A 15,163-nucleotide genomic window follows, 5' to 3' on the forward strand; every position below is an offset into this window, starting at 1 on the left:
GGAACCAATGTGCACACTCTTCAGGGGCGATTCGTGTGAGAATTCGTCCCAATCCTCTCCATCGTACATCTCTCGTCGCGGTGCCGGACAACAGAAGACCCAAGTCATCGAACATCATTTCTTCTGCGGCGCGTCGAGAGGGCTCTCCATACAGTAAGAACCATTGTACGAAATCTCAAGTGACAGTTGTGTGTGTCCATCAGAGACTAACACTCACACAGCAATGGCGCTTGGGTCAAGTTAAGTGGTGTGTGTATGTGTATTGTAAATAGTGAGTGAATGTACAGCGTTGTGAGTATGGTAGTTAAGAATAGATTAATTGACTAACTAGAAATCTGGATTAGTAGTAAGGAGAATAATTAGTGTTAACGGGACACGATAACTAGCCGAGATAGGGAATTAGTTCATTTGCATATTTGCATGTTCTTTTGTTATTCCTAAATCATTTGGTAATTTGTATAATCTTCTCGATGATTAATGTATGTCTTTAATATACTAAATTACGGTGTGTGGTTTATTTGGGTTAAGCATGCTGTGGGCTCAGCTAGTTAATTAAAAGTGTAAAAACAATTTAGTGTGAGAGCACGCGGTAAATGTCGACGCGAGTGGTAGAGGTATCGAGAGTGTGATCAGCCGAGGCGACGGAAATCACAACCTCTGACCATCTCCACGTGCTCTACCCGAGAATTTCACGACACTATAAATGGATGGAAAGATTCTGTCAGACGAGCAGATCCTCAGTCCGTCTTACAGTGCCTGGCTTGCATGGGAAACTGGTTTGACCGCGTATGAGACCTGTATGTAGCCGCACGCGTTTTGTTGTTTGTGGTTAACAGCCCTATAACCATGGCAACTAAAGGTAAGTGTTTTTGCTTCCAGAAAAGGTAGATATAATTACCGAGGTTGGTAATAAACCCAAAAGTAAAGACAATTGGCATGGAAACACGTCTTGGCATGCGAAGCGAAACCTTGGAAAATGTATCAACAAGATTAAAACATCATATCTCCAGGCTAAAATAATTAATTGCACTTACCCCAAGACACTTTTCGACTTCTAAAATCGAATGACGAGAAATAGCAAAGCGATGCCGCTGCCCACCCACTATCCTGCTTCACAGTTGCCACAAGTGTTTTGAAATTATTTTGCTAACAAGATTTAGGACATTCGATCATCCTTCGAGTCGATATCAGAGCCTGACAGCATCTCCAGTGATATATTCCCCCGGGACACTCTCTGACCGAATTTCAACCAGCCTCTGACACTATGGACAACTCTCTGTTCCTTCATAGACTACACACCCTATACGGGATATCTGGACCTGCACTAGCGGGGTTCAACTCCTACCTCCCTGATAGGATGCAGATTGTGTTTGTTGATGGTCAAACATCTCGCCCTGCTCCACTTTCTTGAGGCGTCCCCCAAGACTCAGTAGTCGGCCCACTTCTGTTTATTCTGTATATGAAGCCACTTTCATCCTGCGTCCAGTCTTACAACTCAGCTCTGATGTTAAAACTGTTCTTGTTTTGTTGTGTGCCCACGATGGTGAGTTGGTGGAGACCAATACTCCAGCCGACAGTCACGGCACTCTGATGACTTTCCCTCAAAAGTGTTGCTCCTCCAGTCCGTCGTCCTTCCCGCCCGATCTGCAAACCTCTTCAGAGAGCGACGACAACCTTTATGCACAGTTCTCCGGTACTTTGGGGTGCGGACGAACCCAGCTGGCGTTCTCCTTTCTTGAGAACGACGACTTTTGTCAGCCTTGGCGTCGACCATCTATCTCTCACAGGTAGTGCAAATCCTGGTCACGTAGCTCTTTGCTTAGGGTGAAATTTCTCTTGACAAAATATGCGAGGAAGCTGCGTCTGTGACACACAGTGGAGATGGAGATGATGGCGACGCCGGAAGTGACGACGACGACTATTGAGAATCAACTGGTCCACCACCAGCAAGTGTCCGAAGCCCTCACAGCGCTGGACACGTGAGGGACGTTTGCCTTCAGGCCCCTGGGGGCAGCGACATGTTGGGACACGTGCAACGTGCGGAACACGTGATGTTGTAAATACGAGCACAACTCACAGGACACGTCACCTTGGATGAGTTCCTCTCCACGGGGACATAAAGTCTTATGTACACACGGTCACAACCTTGCTGCTCACCTGTTGGACTTTGACATCGTAATGTGTTTAGACAGGATTGTGACATGCGGTGTATGTCATACTTTCTCCATGTCTGGATGTCACCTGAAGCAAATAAAGTGTTTCCTCTATGTCACGTTTATTATGGCGGTCCCTTGAGAAACGTGAAATCGAGGTTTTACTGGAAATATTTTATGAGGATTCTTTACAATTTGAAACAGTAAAGTGAGGTTACTTTGTTCATTCACTCAGTTAAACTATTTTCACAAAGTTAACAATAACTATTTTTTGCCGGTTGCCGTTAGATTGCGGAGGTGACAGTATTTATTGGTGAAGAGAATAAAGTTAGAAGCATTCGCGACATATACAACTCTTAGTAGACAGTAGACCGTTAGTGACACAGAGAGAGAAACAAAACTTAGAAACTACTTCAAATTTTTGGTTTTCTTTCTTATAATAGAAGTACGTTAGTACGTCAAGACAAAAAACATTATCACTAAATGTATCAAACCACTTGTAGTAAATAATGTAAATTTCTTAATATATACGTTCCGTTCGTCATTTGAATAGTAAGATGAGGTCAAGTATCCAACATTTGTTTGTTGTAGGTTCTGTGGTCCGGCGACAACAGTGACTGTGCCATGCACATGTCCTCCACGTGTGAGTGTCAAGACCCTGGGTGAGGCCGTGTGGTGGACAGGAGAGTGCTACACTGCTGTAATAACACTCTTCCCGGAGCAAGTTCACCTGCTACACACGGCGCCTCCCACACTCTTTGTCACCGGACCGCCCGGTACAGGTAAAACTGTGGTGCTGCTGCTGATGGCCATAGAGTGGCTGCGATGTGGTCACCACGTCTACGTTGTCAGTACGTGGTGGGAGAGTCGTGCAGCGTGCACCATGTTGTATCACCTGTTGAAGCAGACAGTAAAGACACAACAGTCAGCAGGTGTATCACTCGGTCAGCCTCATCTCCTGCAGTATGACCTTGATCACGATGAAAACGTGAAGAAGGCCGTCAACGACTTGTCACAGGCGGCGAGTGGAGGGTCGTTGTACGTCATCGCTGATGAAGTAGGGAGTAAGTACAGGTGAGTTGTACAGCGTGTGATGTGATGATAGACACACAGGTAGATGCTGTCTGCATTTACTGGATTACAACTATTTGGTGCTTAACAGGTGATGTTTCCTCAACAGTTGTGACACCTGATGGAGGTGTTGTGTTGTCAACATAGATTTGTTTTGTAGCATCGGCTGTTACACAGATTGTGTTGCAACACGTGTCATTATTGTGACATCATTTACTTGATGACATCATTGGTAACAATATTACACATGATACACAAACAGAATCACACATTAGATAATAGTACAGAGTGTAACGCGTGTAGCTACATCCTATGTTACAGTCTTGGTTACAGAATCAACAACTTCCAGACTTTGTGTGAGTTGCTGCTGACACGAGTTCCTCTTCTCCATCTGTGGGCGGCAAGTTGTTTCCATGGACACGCACCCGCAGGCTGGCAAGTGGAATATTTAACCAGACCCCTCCGCTCTCCTCCGGCCGTCGTCAGGGAAGTCGAGCAGGACGCGAGGATCACTACACACCGTGATGTACTGCCGTACAGTGAGCGAGGTGTGCCCGACCACACAGACGGCCCGCCAGTAACACGACTGTATCACCGAGGTCAGTGTCACTCAGGTCGCAGACCAGGTGAATGTGTCAAGTGCGGTTTTTTTGTGGCCAGCTTCCTACACAGTCTCCGTGTTGGTGTTACAGGTAGGTGTGTGTATTGTGTAGTGTAACGTTGTTTACAGTTAAACACTTACCTATGTGATAAATGATGAACGGGTGAGATACTGTCTTGTAAATAAGACTGTGTTAGTGACGTGTGTCTTTCAGTTTACGTGATGACGTCACGATGTTATTGTTTATATCCATGTTGACAGGGAGAAGCACAACAACATCTACAACATTGACCTCTACCAGTGTCGGCACAACACCACCCTGTCTACAGTGGAGAGACGTGCTGGTGTTGTACTGGGATAAAGATAGTAATCAGTCGGGTGTGGTTACAGGACTGCAAGAAGCGGGTATCCCAGTGCGGGTGATGACGGATGATGACATCGAGGACGTGGTCACGGCCCGCAGTGACGTGGTGTGGGTTGCGCGTGGACATCGTGTTCGTGGTCTGGAGAGAAAAGTCGTCGTCTGTCTGGAGAACCCTGATTACGATTTATTTAAATCTAAGTATTTAACACTGTACAAACTTACTTCTCCCCGACTTGACTTCATTTCCCGCTGTACGTCACAACTTGTGATTGTCTCCCCTGACGACTAGCGCTAGAAGTTTACTGACACTGACACTGACACTGACACACCTCTCACCTGCTGTAGTCGTGTGTCAGTCTCTTACACCAATAAGTGTTTGTCCTCTTCTACTCTCAGTCTATCACCACGTCATCACCTTATGATGTAATAGATATGACGTCATTACAGATTTTTACATCACAAAGTCCGTGTCTATGTTTACAAAACAACAAGCGTCAACAAGTTTTTCTGTTTCAAAGGTGTGTGTGTTAGTGTGTCAGCATATCCGTGTGTCAATCTACCAGTGTGATATCTGTGTCACTGTGTGTATAAGAGGTTGTACACGTGCTGTCAAAGGGCCTCATCAGACTGTAATGTCAGTGTCGTGCACTAAAGTGTTCAGTCGGATATTGTTTACTGCCAGTGGTAAACAAAGGGGACAGAACTCTGAGACTAAATACAGACACGAGTGGTCCATCAAAACCCGCTTCATTGAGTTCAGAGATTTATTGATGTAAACACAACAAACACTAGCGGCTCACTTATACAACACATGTTACAAGTTTAACTGTTTGGCACAAACACATTCACACGATGTACAAATGTTGTTTCAAATCGTTTATAAATGTCGCCCACAAGTTTCACAATGAGTGTTTCAATAAAGATTTTTGTTGTTGGTTTAAAACAGGTACAGACTGTTGTTAAGTGGTTAAAATAGTTTTAACAGTCATGTCACCCACAGGCACCACGTGACCACTGTTTCAACAGGCTGACAATATAAATATACAGCAGATAGCAAATAAACCAATAAATAGCAGTGACAGGATACAATACCTACGCCACGATCACATGACACTGTTACAGTTTGCCAACATCTTGTCACAACACACACTATAACCTGACCGTGACATGTCATGACACGAACTCTCACAATCAGCCATTGCTGACCTGATGTTAGCCCTCAGTGACGTCATGTCGTCTGTCAGGAAAGCGATGATGAGGGCGATGATAAAACGCGTCTGTACCTCTGTGTGTCGATGATCTATTTGACTAAAGAAAACCTTTTCCCGATGTGTTTTGATGGAGTCAACACATGTGTAACTTGGGACTAGACATTTCATTGTATGTTTGACTGCAGCTGTACTGTGTCTTGGGGTCACTTTGCTAGAGCGGTGAACTGGCTGTGGTGGTGGTTATTCTTGTGTTGTAGATTTTCTGTTTTTTTAACAAAAAGGGTTAAAAAAGAGAAAAAAATCTCGAAAGTATCACTGGCGAACCTACATTGACTATATCTTCTCAGAAAACTACAGAATCCCAAGAAATAGAGGGCCGACAGTGAGAGAAGGCAGCCAATAACATGTAAAAGCAAAGTAGACCTCATCCAGCAAACAAAGACACGTGTTTGTTTTCGATAGTTCACATCACAAGAAGTAAGATTACAGACCGAGTACTAAACCTAAAGAAAGAGGCGCTGCTACCGATGAAGATAACACCGCTCACTCAGGAAGCAGGCAACAGAAGGTAATCCCTAACGAGCAGTGTCTTTCATCGAAAAAGAAAAGCTGACAACAACGATGTGAAGAGAACGGTAGTCAACATTTAACTAATAATAAAATAACAAAGCGATAACCAAACAAATAACCAAATAATTTGCCCTTGCTGCCTTACAACGATCAGAAGGAAGAGAGTTGTGGAGTCAGTGAGACACACCTGTAGGCTACCTGGTGATAAAACATGGCTACCCTTCACATTCCTGTGTATGACATCTTTGGTATGTAAGTAATCCCGAGCATGCACTACACCCAGCAAGGTATGTGTGACCACTAGCTCTATTATATATATATATACAATCACTAGGTCTGTACACAAATAATATGTGTCTACACGATAAAGCACACTGCATCAACTGTGTGACCTTCTCACCTGCGAACTGTATGAAGAAATCATTATGGCGGGATATAAGAAGGAGGCAGTTGATAGTAAGTTGTGTGTAGGTGGACACGGTATGGTGCAGTCAAAGACAGAGCAACACAAATGAGTGTAAATACACAACAAAAACACAGATCAAGAGGAGACTCAGATCGAAGAACAAGAGAGTGCAGTCCCCTTAAGTCAGTTAGGTGAATGGACATCACTGTCGGTTTAACTGTCAGCTGGTCTCAGTATATTATTTCTCTACATTGTCGTGAACAGACATTTGTTTGCTATTTTTATAGTAATTTCCCGTGAAATGTAATCCAGGCACTTTACGATGGACGCGCTCGTAGCAGACGAACCTCAGCGTCAGTGTCGCAGGCTATTTTTATCCTGCTGTAGAGGGATAGGGCAGATAAAGATCAGCTGACGTTTGTTGTGTTTGACGTCACCAGTCGTCTGCTCAGCGCTGTTTCTAACGTACTTGTGTGGCTGTTGGCTGTCCATTGCCTCTTCTATCCTTGTGCGCATGTTTCTTGTGGAGCAAAGCTTGGACATGAAAGTGTCCGATGGTGTCGGCGCTGGCTATTATTTCAGCCCCAGCCAAATGTTGAATTTGGAAAAGCTCTGATCGGTGAGTGCGTAGGTGGTTCTGCTTGTGCATGTGATCAAATCTGTTTGTCCAGGAACTAATATCCAACATATGTCCTTGGTTTGTCTGTTTTGCATGGTCTGGGAATGTTTATGAGGAGGAGTTTGTTTAAATGGTGTGTTTCACAGCAAAGAGAAAATATTTCTAAAATACACTTACACGGACACGCACACGCACACTCAAGAAAACTGGAGACTACCCTATGCAGAAAAAAAGGTAACGAGGGATGTTAGTAAAAGAAAATAATCAATGACTGAAAAAAGAAAACAAAAAACAAAAACAAACAGTTAAACACCAGCACACACTGCGGCACATTACTGTTAGAATTCGTGCCCTTGAGGCCTTCAGGCCTGACGTTAGACCTAGAGCACTGTGTACTCTGTTGTCCTTTAGTTTCTTTGGCTTTACGCGCTGACGACAACCACACTGTCTGTCCAATGTGTGCCGGGACCCTTTGCTGGTTTACAGTCTTAGTTTCTCAGCTGACTACACGACGTAGGACCGACTGTCGAAGAAGACGGAACGAAGAAATGAAGAGAGGACGAAAAGTAGAGCAGTTGAGGTTCCCCCCACGCTAGGGCGGAAAGGGCGACGAAGAAGATGTGACGAAATAGAAGAAAAGCAGTGACGACGAGAACCAGGAAGAGGTTGACAAGATCACACGAAGAATATTAGATGAAAAAGATGACAATGGCGATAAAGATGACAAAGATGATAGGACTGTCGAAAACGAGTAAAAAAAGCACGTACAAAAACAAAAGAACAACGGTCACTAGGTGGCCTCAGTATGAAACAAAAAAATTCTTCCTCCACGTCCCACCTATAGCTTTGACCTAATGTAGCACTATTTTCTCCTTTCAAACTTGAACCCGTAAAAAGGGTGCGCGCTCTAATACAGTCCCTCTCTTAGCAAATAACTTTGTAATCCTAGGAAGAATGTCTAGAGGGACACTACGCTCTAGGGGTCGCCATCTTGTCTCCCAGGGGCTGGAACCAATGGCCAGCGCCCACAACACCCAAGCCACGCTAAAGCGCGTGAAGTCTTTCGATGCCTAAACTGCGGACAGGGTTGGGAGGGGCAATGAACAGTGAACCCCCATTGGTAGAACAAACAGCACACTCGGCATCAAGCAGACGACGCGTGACGTAGCATGGACATGATGTCAGGCGTTGCTACAGTCAGCGAAAAAAGGCCTTGACCTTTCCCCCCTCCTGCGAACCGCATAAAAATAGCCTGGAATATGACGTCAAACGTCGTCTGCTGTGAGCTGCCGCTGAGCCCCAAACACTGAGACAAAGGTAGGTACAGAAACATGTCTGACACTGTCATTTGTTGTGGCGATCATGCGACTTCTAAATGTTACTGTGTGCGAAGAAATGCAGCCGCCTAAAACCAAGAATGTATGAATCAGTTTTTTGCGCACATGACAGTATGTTGTGGTATTTCTTTCACGTGTCCCTAGTAGCCCTCTGGGAAAAATTAAGTATAGTATTATCTTATCTTGTAGAGTGGTTTCGTCAATTTGGATGATCGCCACTGAATCTTTATACTTACGTTATAACCCTGCCATGTCTTTTTTGCATCTACCTTTTTCAGTGCTTTCTACTTTCACAGCCCCCCTTCCCCCTCTTTATCTTTTTGCATGTGGCATCTGTTTTCAGGGCTGGTTGTCTTGCTGTGATAGAACCTTAGTTGCTGGCTTCGGCGTAAAATACCAATTCTCCTCACTTTTTTTATCTTTCGAACTTCACCTGCATTTCGAAAACTTTCTTTACAATTTTTTGCTCAAACATTCTGCTTTCCATGATTGATAATACTGGATGAAAGAAGCTCTTTATCAATAACAGTTTCTTCTCATAAAATTTAAATTACTAAATCGGAAAAGTTTGCTTTCCTAGAGTCTCTTTGCCATGCATACAATAAGAAGGAAGTAAAAGTTAGGCAAACACATGCGCGGCCAACGCATTAAGATCATGAGTAAGTGTGTGTGTGTGTAGGGGGTGGGGGCTCTATTGGACCCATTGGCTAACCTGGCGCCTTGTATACAATCTTTACAATACGTCGGATTTTTGGCATAACATTATCTACATCCGCATACAGACCTAGTAATGTATTCTTGAGCGTCAGCAGCCGATAAAGTAGTCCCTGCTTGCTGGTCCAATATAAATACTAGCACACAGATTGATTCTACATCCTACCATGGGGTGTTCACACACAACGAAATGGTTTCTTCAGTCGTTCTTGCTGGCTTCAGCAGCTCTTCACAGTACGTTGGTTCTTTAAAGAATTAATCTCAGACATTTTTGTAGTTTTTAGACAATATTATTTTTATCGATTGTTTTCCGGTCCAGCAATTTGCGTGATACACTCTCGGCCGAAATGTTCCGCATGAAACTGAAAAAATGCGATAATTTCTAGAACTTCCGAGCGCAAGAGAAAATTGTTTTTTCAAAGATAGTGATGTTAAATAAGGTGATAAAATTAAAAAAATAACTTCCAGGTCAATGTGTTATTTATGACAATCCGCCGAAAAACTGATGAAATGAAGGTGCTGGAATTAACCTATTGACTCTCATTGTCTCTATTATTTACCGAATGTTATAGGGATTTGAATCTTGTTATACAAATCTGTATGTTGTAAAACATAAAAATACAATGCTAATTACTTGGCATTGGCACTTATAGATTCTAGAAAATGAATACTACCATCACGAAAAGTGAAGAAACTATACTAAGAAATCATATACAAGGAGTTTATAAAGCACAGTCAGCTGTACATAGTGACTTTTGTCAGAGAGAAAATGAAGATCGTAACCAGTGTCACGTGCCGCCGGTACAAACAATAATTCGCATTCAGCGCATTCAGCGGCACTCCATCTTTGAAGATAAGCATGACACACCTGTTGAAAAAAGGACATGCTTAATTAAAGTAATACTCAAGGCAAAATAAAACTGCTTAGAATCTCGTAAAGAGTAGGATCAGCTTGAACCTCGTCTATTTTCGCGTCTGTTCCAATGGAAAAAGTTGAAGGTTTTGTAGAATGTTGTGTTTAAAAAGACAAATTAAATAGGACTCTTTCGTTTACTTAGACGAAGTCTCGTTCCCCGTCACGTGACCTTATGACATATGACCAAGACTGCTTACAAAATGAAACAGACTGTTTTCTACAATTTTTAAAACAGGACTTCCTCCACAAAGGAGGACACACACTATTCCATATTGAAAATACCCGCTGTTAGTAATATTTCAGTTAATGTTTCTATTTCTAGCTCAACATTTCAGCAGATTTGCCTATTTACCCAACCACCACAGATATTTATAGTTTTGTTGTATGATGTGGGAAAACCCGATACGGTAGACTTCATTGACACCCGGAAGAAACATCGAGTAGAAATGACCTGATCCGCCATCTTTCCATTTTCTTTTATGACCAGAGTAACAGAGGTAAGTCAGATATTGCCATAGTTACGGAATATTATACACACAACCCAGTCCATTCACTTAAAGAAAGGTGTATATTATTTCTTGTAGTTATATCCATGTACCTGTATAGTAGGATACCACCACCACACACAAAGGCGACAGAACACAGTTGACAGATTGTGAGATTTCAGGTCTCAGGTATTGCCAGCTTTGGTGGACGAGGAGGTATGTAGGGTGAGGGTCGGGGTGGCAGAGCTCTGGATGTACTACGGGTTGTTTAAACATTTGCTTCACAAAGCCAGCACGGACAGAAAGGGGGTTAATAGGGCTGGCAGTAAGATCAAGTTCTACCTGTACAAATGGTGTAGACGCCATTAGTGACAGAGCGATGCCGTCTCACCTGTACAGGCGTAAGTCAATTATCTACCTTTGTGTTGTCCCGCTATAACACCTGCTGCTGTGTTATAATCAGGTATAAACAGTACTATTACATGCAAACCAGGAGTTATAGTTATGTCCCCCTGTCGTACAGAAGTATTGTTAGGTGTCGCGCTGTACAGACCTATTGACTTTTGTAGTATAGGTGTACGTACACGGGAACTGTATTAATTACTACAGTTAGTCACGTGATATATTTTGACAAGTGGCGTTAACAATGTGGAATGCCTTGGACAATAAATATCTCACTACATCTAGTGTCGCCCATGTTTGACATCCTAGCTGTCTGCCATCATCAAGCACAGAGAGGACATGACAGTCTGTATCCTGTCCTGACAGACCGCAGACGACAGTCGCTGCCTCTTATAGACTTGGTCCTGCTGAGGGGAGACCACTGCCAGCCATGTCTGGTCCCCCGCCGTCTGCTTCACAACAGGTGAGACAAGGTGTAGTCAACCCAGGACTGGGAGTCTGTTGGGGTTAGACGGGTCAAGGTCAAAGAGGTTACAACTTGCATAAATAGTAAAAAGAAATTTAACGATTTGTAAAAAATACTGTAAAATATACACTTATGCGTATTTTTATCAGACAAGCTGTGTATATGGAGTTCAGTCAATGATGTTACTATGTAAATTTGTAATAAATATTACAGGGAGAATGCTGGAAAGGAGGCCCTGGAGGAGAAAGTTCTAGAGGCGGCGCAGGAGTCGAAGTTTACCTACACGCTGTGACCGACGAACAGGCTGCACTACTTCAGAATACAGGTGAGTTTGGTTTTCTCCTCAGACAAATGTCAAATGCCTTTATTCTACTTATGTCGGCAAGTACGGTCTAAGACTGAGTGCAGACAGATAAAGGCGAAGAAGATAGCAGGTGATAAAAAACCAAGAATAATAACATGCAAACTGCTGTTCCCTCATCACTGCTTTATGAATTTCACTGCAAACAAATAACTATAATTTAAACACCTACACTTACAATCTAAATGCCTTAAAGCTGACATCCTCCCTCCAGCTAACCTTCCAGCTCTCTTCAAAGTGTGTGTGTTACTGTTGTCGCTACAGTTCTGCCTCTCCCGGGGTGAAAAGATAGAGAGAGAGAAAGGGCAATTCTTTTTATGTTTTTAGATATACGTTCTGGATATAAATTTTTGCATGCGCACCTTTTTCCTCCCGAAAATGTTGAAAAACTCAAGCACTAGGGGGCGCCCTTGACGGACTATGACTGTCGGGGCAGAGATAGCTGCCATTAGGCTATTCAGAATTGTCGCGGTCGTTGAGGTCTTCTACATTGTGTGTATGACACCTTATTCAATGGTAAAGTTTTGTATCGCATGCCCTATCGCCCATGGCATTAAAACTATAATTACCACTTAGTTTGCTGTACTAATTACAGTTTGAAATGCAATTGAGGGCTAGATTTTTGTAAAAAAAAAACAACAATCAAAAATATATTATTTTTACAGAAAGCATATGTCTACTTGACGAGGTGAGAACAAAGTCAGGCGCTGACGTAAACTTTGACCTCAACTCGTCACCTGTACTCGGTAGGAAGTTTGTCACCATACGTGGTGTTCAATCTCAGATCGACGAAGCAGTCAAGCTCATCAATCAAAAGGTTTGTTTGTTTTTTTACACTTTTATTTAAATAAGAACTATATGAGCAAAAGTGTCAATTTGGAAAAAAGCGATTTGAACATGAACTATACAAAGTGGTAAACAATAATGCCATTGGTAATTTGTAATGAATATTTCCTCTCCGTAAATTGGAATAGTTTTATGCAAAAGTAAATGATAAAGGTTTGTCAACCAAAAGTTGAAATAAACTGACTTATAGTAATACGTCAAGCTTTCAGTTTCATGTACTAAAGCGGCTTTGATGCAGTTAACATTATCAGAACAAGCACAGACATTCTGGTTACAATGGGTTGAGGCCGCGTTCCCTGATCTCGACTCTGACGCCTACTTCCTGCCTCCTGTCTACTTCAACCGCGTGCCGATGACCAGCGAGTCCATTGCTGATGAGAGTATTGTGGTCCTTCAGCCAGCACCTGGAAAGGCCGGTCATTGCAACAAACAAGCGATGACTCCACCTGCTGCTGGTCAGGCTCCCAGACCTCAAGCTACTGGAGTTCAGGACAGTGATACCAGAGACGATGCCACCATGAATCGGGTTCTGATGTGTCTGCAGACAATGTCTAAACAGAACAAAGAAGTTTTGGTAGGACTTAGTCAGCTGAAGTTCGGACAGTACTTGAGTGAACCTTGTTACTCAGCCGCAGTTGCCCAGTTACCTGTCGCCCTCAGTCTTCCGTCATGTCTGCCCCGAAACTGGAAACAAGGAGACTTTGATGTACTTCTTCTTCACCGACATTTTGGTTTGGTCGTACTTGAGTTGAAAGCATTTGGTGACAACCTACAGAAGCTGAAAATGTCACAGCAGGAAATAGATAATCAAATCAAAAAGAAGCTTAAAGAGGCCGTGTCACAGCTGGACAAGGCGGAGGCCATGTTGTCTCACCTGGTGTCCGACATCACTCCCGGTCTGCGCATCACTAAGACCATCGCTTTCCCCAACCTCACGGCTCGTCAACTTCAACAGGCCATCTCCGGCGACACCCACATAGCTCAAGTAAAAACTGTTTTAAATCATGAAATTAAAATATTGTGTACATTTCACTTTTTTAACAGACCAATGAAATACATTTTTTTTTTTTTTTACTAGTAAGTGACTTACGTTCAGAAGTAGCGCGAATGAGTTTGTGGAGTAATCTTATATGGCTACATCTCTCTCTCTCATACTTTAACAATTATCTCCCTTAATGACAATCTATCGTCATGCCCTGGATGACCCCTTCTGTGGTCAGCGCTGCTGGGAAAGGCGCTCCACTGTAGCGGTGGAATAGTACAGTGCTACTCATACACATACACATACACACTTACAAGCCGCCAAGGGGGATAGCCCTGGTTGGTGACATCAGATGATACAATAATTTTCAAAAAGCTGCTTAAACACCACAACTGTCAAAGAATACGCTCTTTTGATCACGTGGTTGTATTACAGGACCTGTGTCTGTGTCTGGGAAGAACAGACCCCGCCGACATCTCAGGTCTGTGTCTGTGCTGTGATCAGTTGTCAGACCCCAAGACACCGTGGGACGTCAGTAGTCACGTGCTGAGGGAACTCGGACACTGGTGGCAGCGACGCGTGGCTGGGGCTGGACATGACAGTCACATGACACGTGACGTGTACAGGACACTGGTAGCCAGGTGAGATGTAGAAATGTATGATATGATAAAAAAAAGTATATTATTTTTGGTAAGTATTTTGTTGTCCAGAAAACAGCATGGGTCGTGATGAAGTCATTGGCTCTGTTGGTCTCTTTACTTTAAAATCGCTTGTTACCTTATTGTGTCTGCCGAGGATAAGATCATTAATCAAGCTTTTTGGGTTTCTATGGATATTGAGATATATATATATGTGTGCTCTTACCAGTAGGTCTTCAGGCATGACTACGTGTATGGAGGTCTAAAGATCCTTAAGTGACGCTGTTATTAAGAGGTACCCTTAAAGGCCGATGTCGAAGTGGGCGTGTTTTCAAATGGTTTCGCCCGTCGAGCTAATCACGTGACTAAGCTTGAGTGGATCTTAGATGTCTGTCCAGATACTGCTGGATCTGAAACAGTGTCAATTCGTTCATTTTCTTTCTTTCCTTTATTCATACCCTGGCGTATGGGCAGGTGAAAGCTTATGCTGGTCACCGCTACACGTCGTTGGGAGTAGCTACTGGACAGACACAGCGGCACGTGACTGAGGTCTGTCTTGAGCAGCGGTTAGCAGGTCCTCATTAATGTGGCCAGTCTATTCCTTTGTGTGAGCAACAATTTTAGTCTCTGTCTCTGCGTTAACCAGCATGCAAGGTAGCCCTATAAACAGTCCTACCCTGAGTGTTGTCCCGAGTGACACACATCACGCACCTTGCATCATTAGCACGAAGCAAGAGGTCTTCAATGCTAAAAACAGCGACAACCATCACTGCCAGAAGCCTGGTCGTACTGTCTGTCACCTGCAGCACTGATATGTATGGCCGCCTTGACACTTAATTATGGTCACAGGATGTTTAGTTATTGTGCAGCGAAACAACGGAACTCTCTCCCTTTCCATATCCGCCACCTACTCACTATTGAATCCTTTACACGTGAAAACACACCTCTTCCGTTAACATTACTTGTAACAACCTTTCTCATAATGTGTAGTCGTTTTCACACACTTCTATCTTCCTCTTTG

The 15,163-nt window shown here is 43.3% G+C and overlaps 3 protein-coding genes across 4 annotated transcripts in view; all 3 read left to right on the top strand.

Annotated features, from left to right (window-relative positions):
* LOC112555478 overlaps positions 1 to 14,727 on the top strand; it is a 46,122-nt gene extending 31,395 nt beyond the window's left edge. The window contains exons 4-8 of the mRNA XM_025223912.1: positions 11,159 to 11,312; positions 11,529 to 11,640; positions 12,342 to 12,493; positions 12,761 to 13,507; positions 14,617 to 14,727. Coding sequence (XP_025079697.1) covers positions 11,280 to 11,312; positions 11,529 to 11,640; positions 12,342 to 12,493; positions 12,761 to 13,507; positions 14,617 to 14,727 — 1,155 coding nt within the window. The 5' untranslated portion in view covers positions 11,159 to 11,279. The remainder of the gene's footprint in view (positions 1 to 11,158; positions 11,313 to 11,528; positions 11,641 to 12,341; positions 12,494 to 12,760; positions 13,508 to 14,616) is intronic.
* Positions 1 to 15,163, top strand: part of LOC112554948 — a 141,959-nt gene that overhangs the window by 7,114 nt on the left and 119,682 nt on the right. The gene's annotated exons all lie outside the window — the stretch shown is intronic.
* On the top strand, positions 2,969 to 4,558 carry LOC112554941. 2 transcript variants are annotated; one of them, XM_025223019.1, is made up of 3 exons: positions 2,969 to 3,227; positions 3,546 to 3,916; positions 4,087 to 4,558. In XM_025223019.1, exons 1-3 carry the CDS (start codon positions 3,037 to 3,039, stop codon positions 4,476 to 4,478), a joined length of 954 nt encoding a protein of 317 aa, XP_025078804.1. In that variant the 5' UTR covers positions 2,969 to 3,036; the 3' UTR covers positions 4,479 to 4,558. The 2 variants fall into 2 exon arrangements, with proteins under 2 accessions (XP_025078804.1, XP_025078805.1); XM_025223020.1 differs by having other exon boundaries at positions 3,558 to 3,916.

This window comes from Pomacea canaliculata, linkage group LG14 (assembly GCF_003073045.1).
Source record: "Pomacea canaliculata isolate SZHN2017 linkage group LG14, ASM307304v1, whole genome shotgun sequence".
NCBI classification, from domain to species: Eukaryota; Metazoa; Mollusca; class Gastropoda; order Architaenioglossa; family Ampullariidae; genus Pomacea; species Pomacea canaliculata.

Excerpts from the sequence above, each read along its gene's own strand:
- LOC112554941 (XM_025223019.1), top strand. The coding sequence starts at position 3,037 with ATGTTGTATCACCTGTTGAAGCAGACAGTAAAGACACAACAGTCAGCA. Across the intron at positions 3,228-3,545 it reads GAAGTAGGGAGTAAGTACAG|TCTTGGTTACAGAATCAACA; the intron begins GTGAGTTGTACA and ends CCTATGTTACAG. Across the intron at positions 3,917-4,086 it reads TCTCCGTGTTGGTGTTACAG|GGAGAAGCACAACAACATCT; the intron begins GTAGGTGTGTGT and ends CCATGTTGACAG.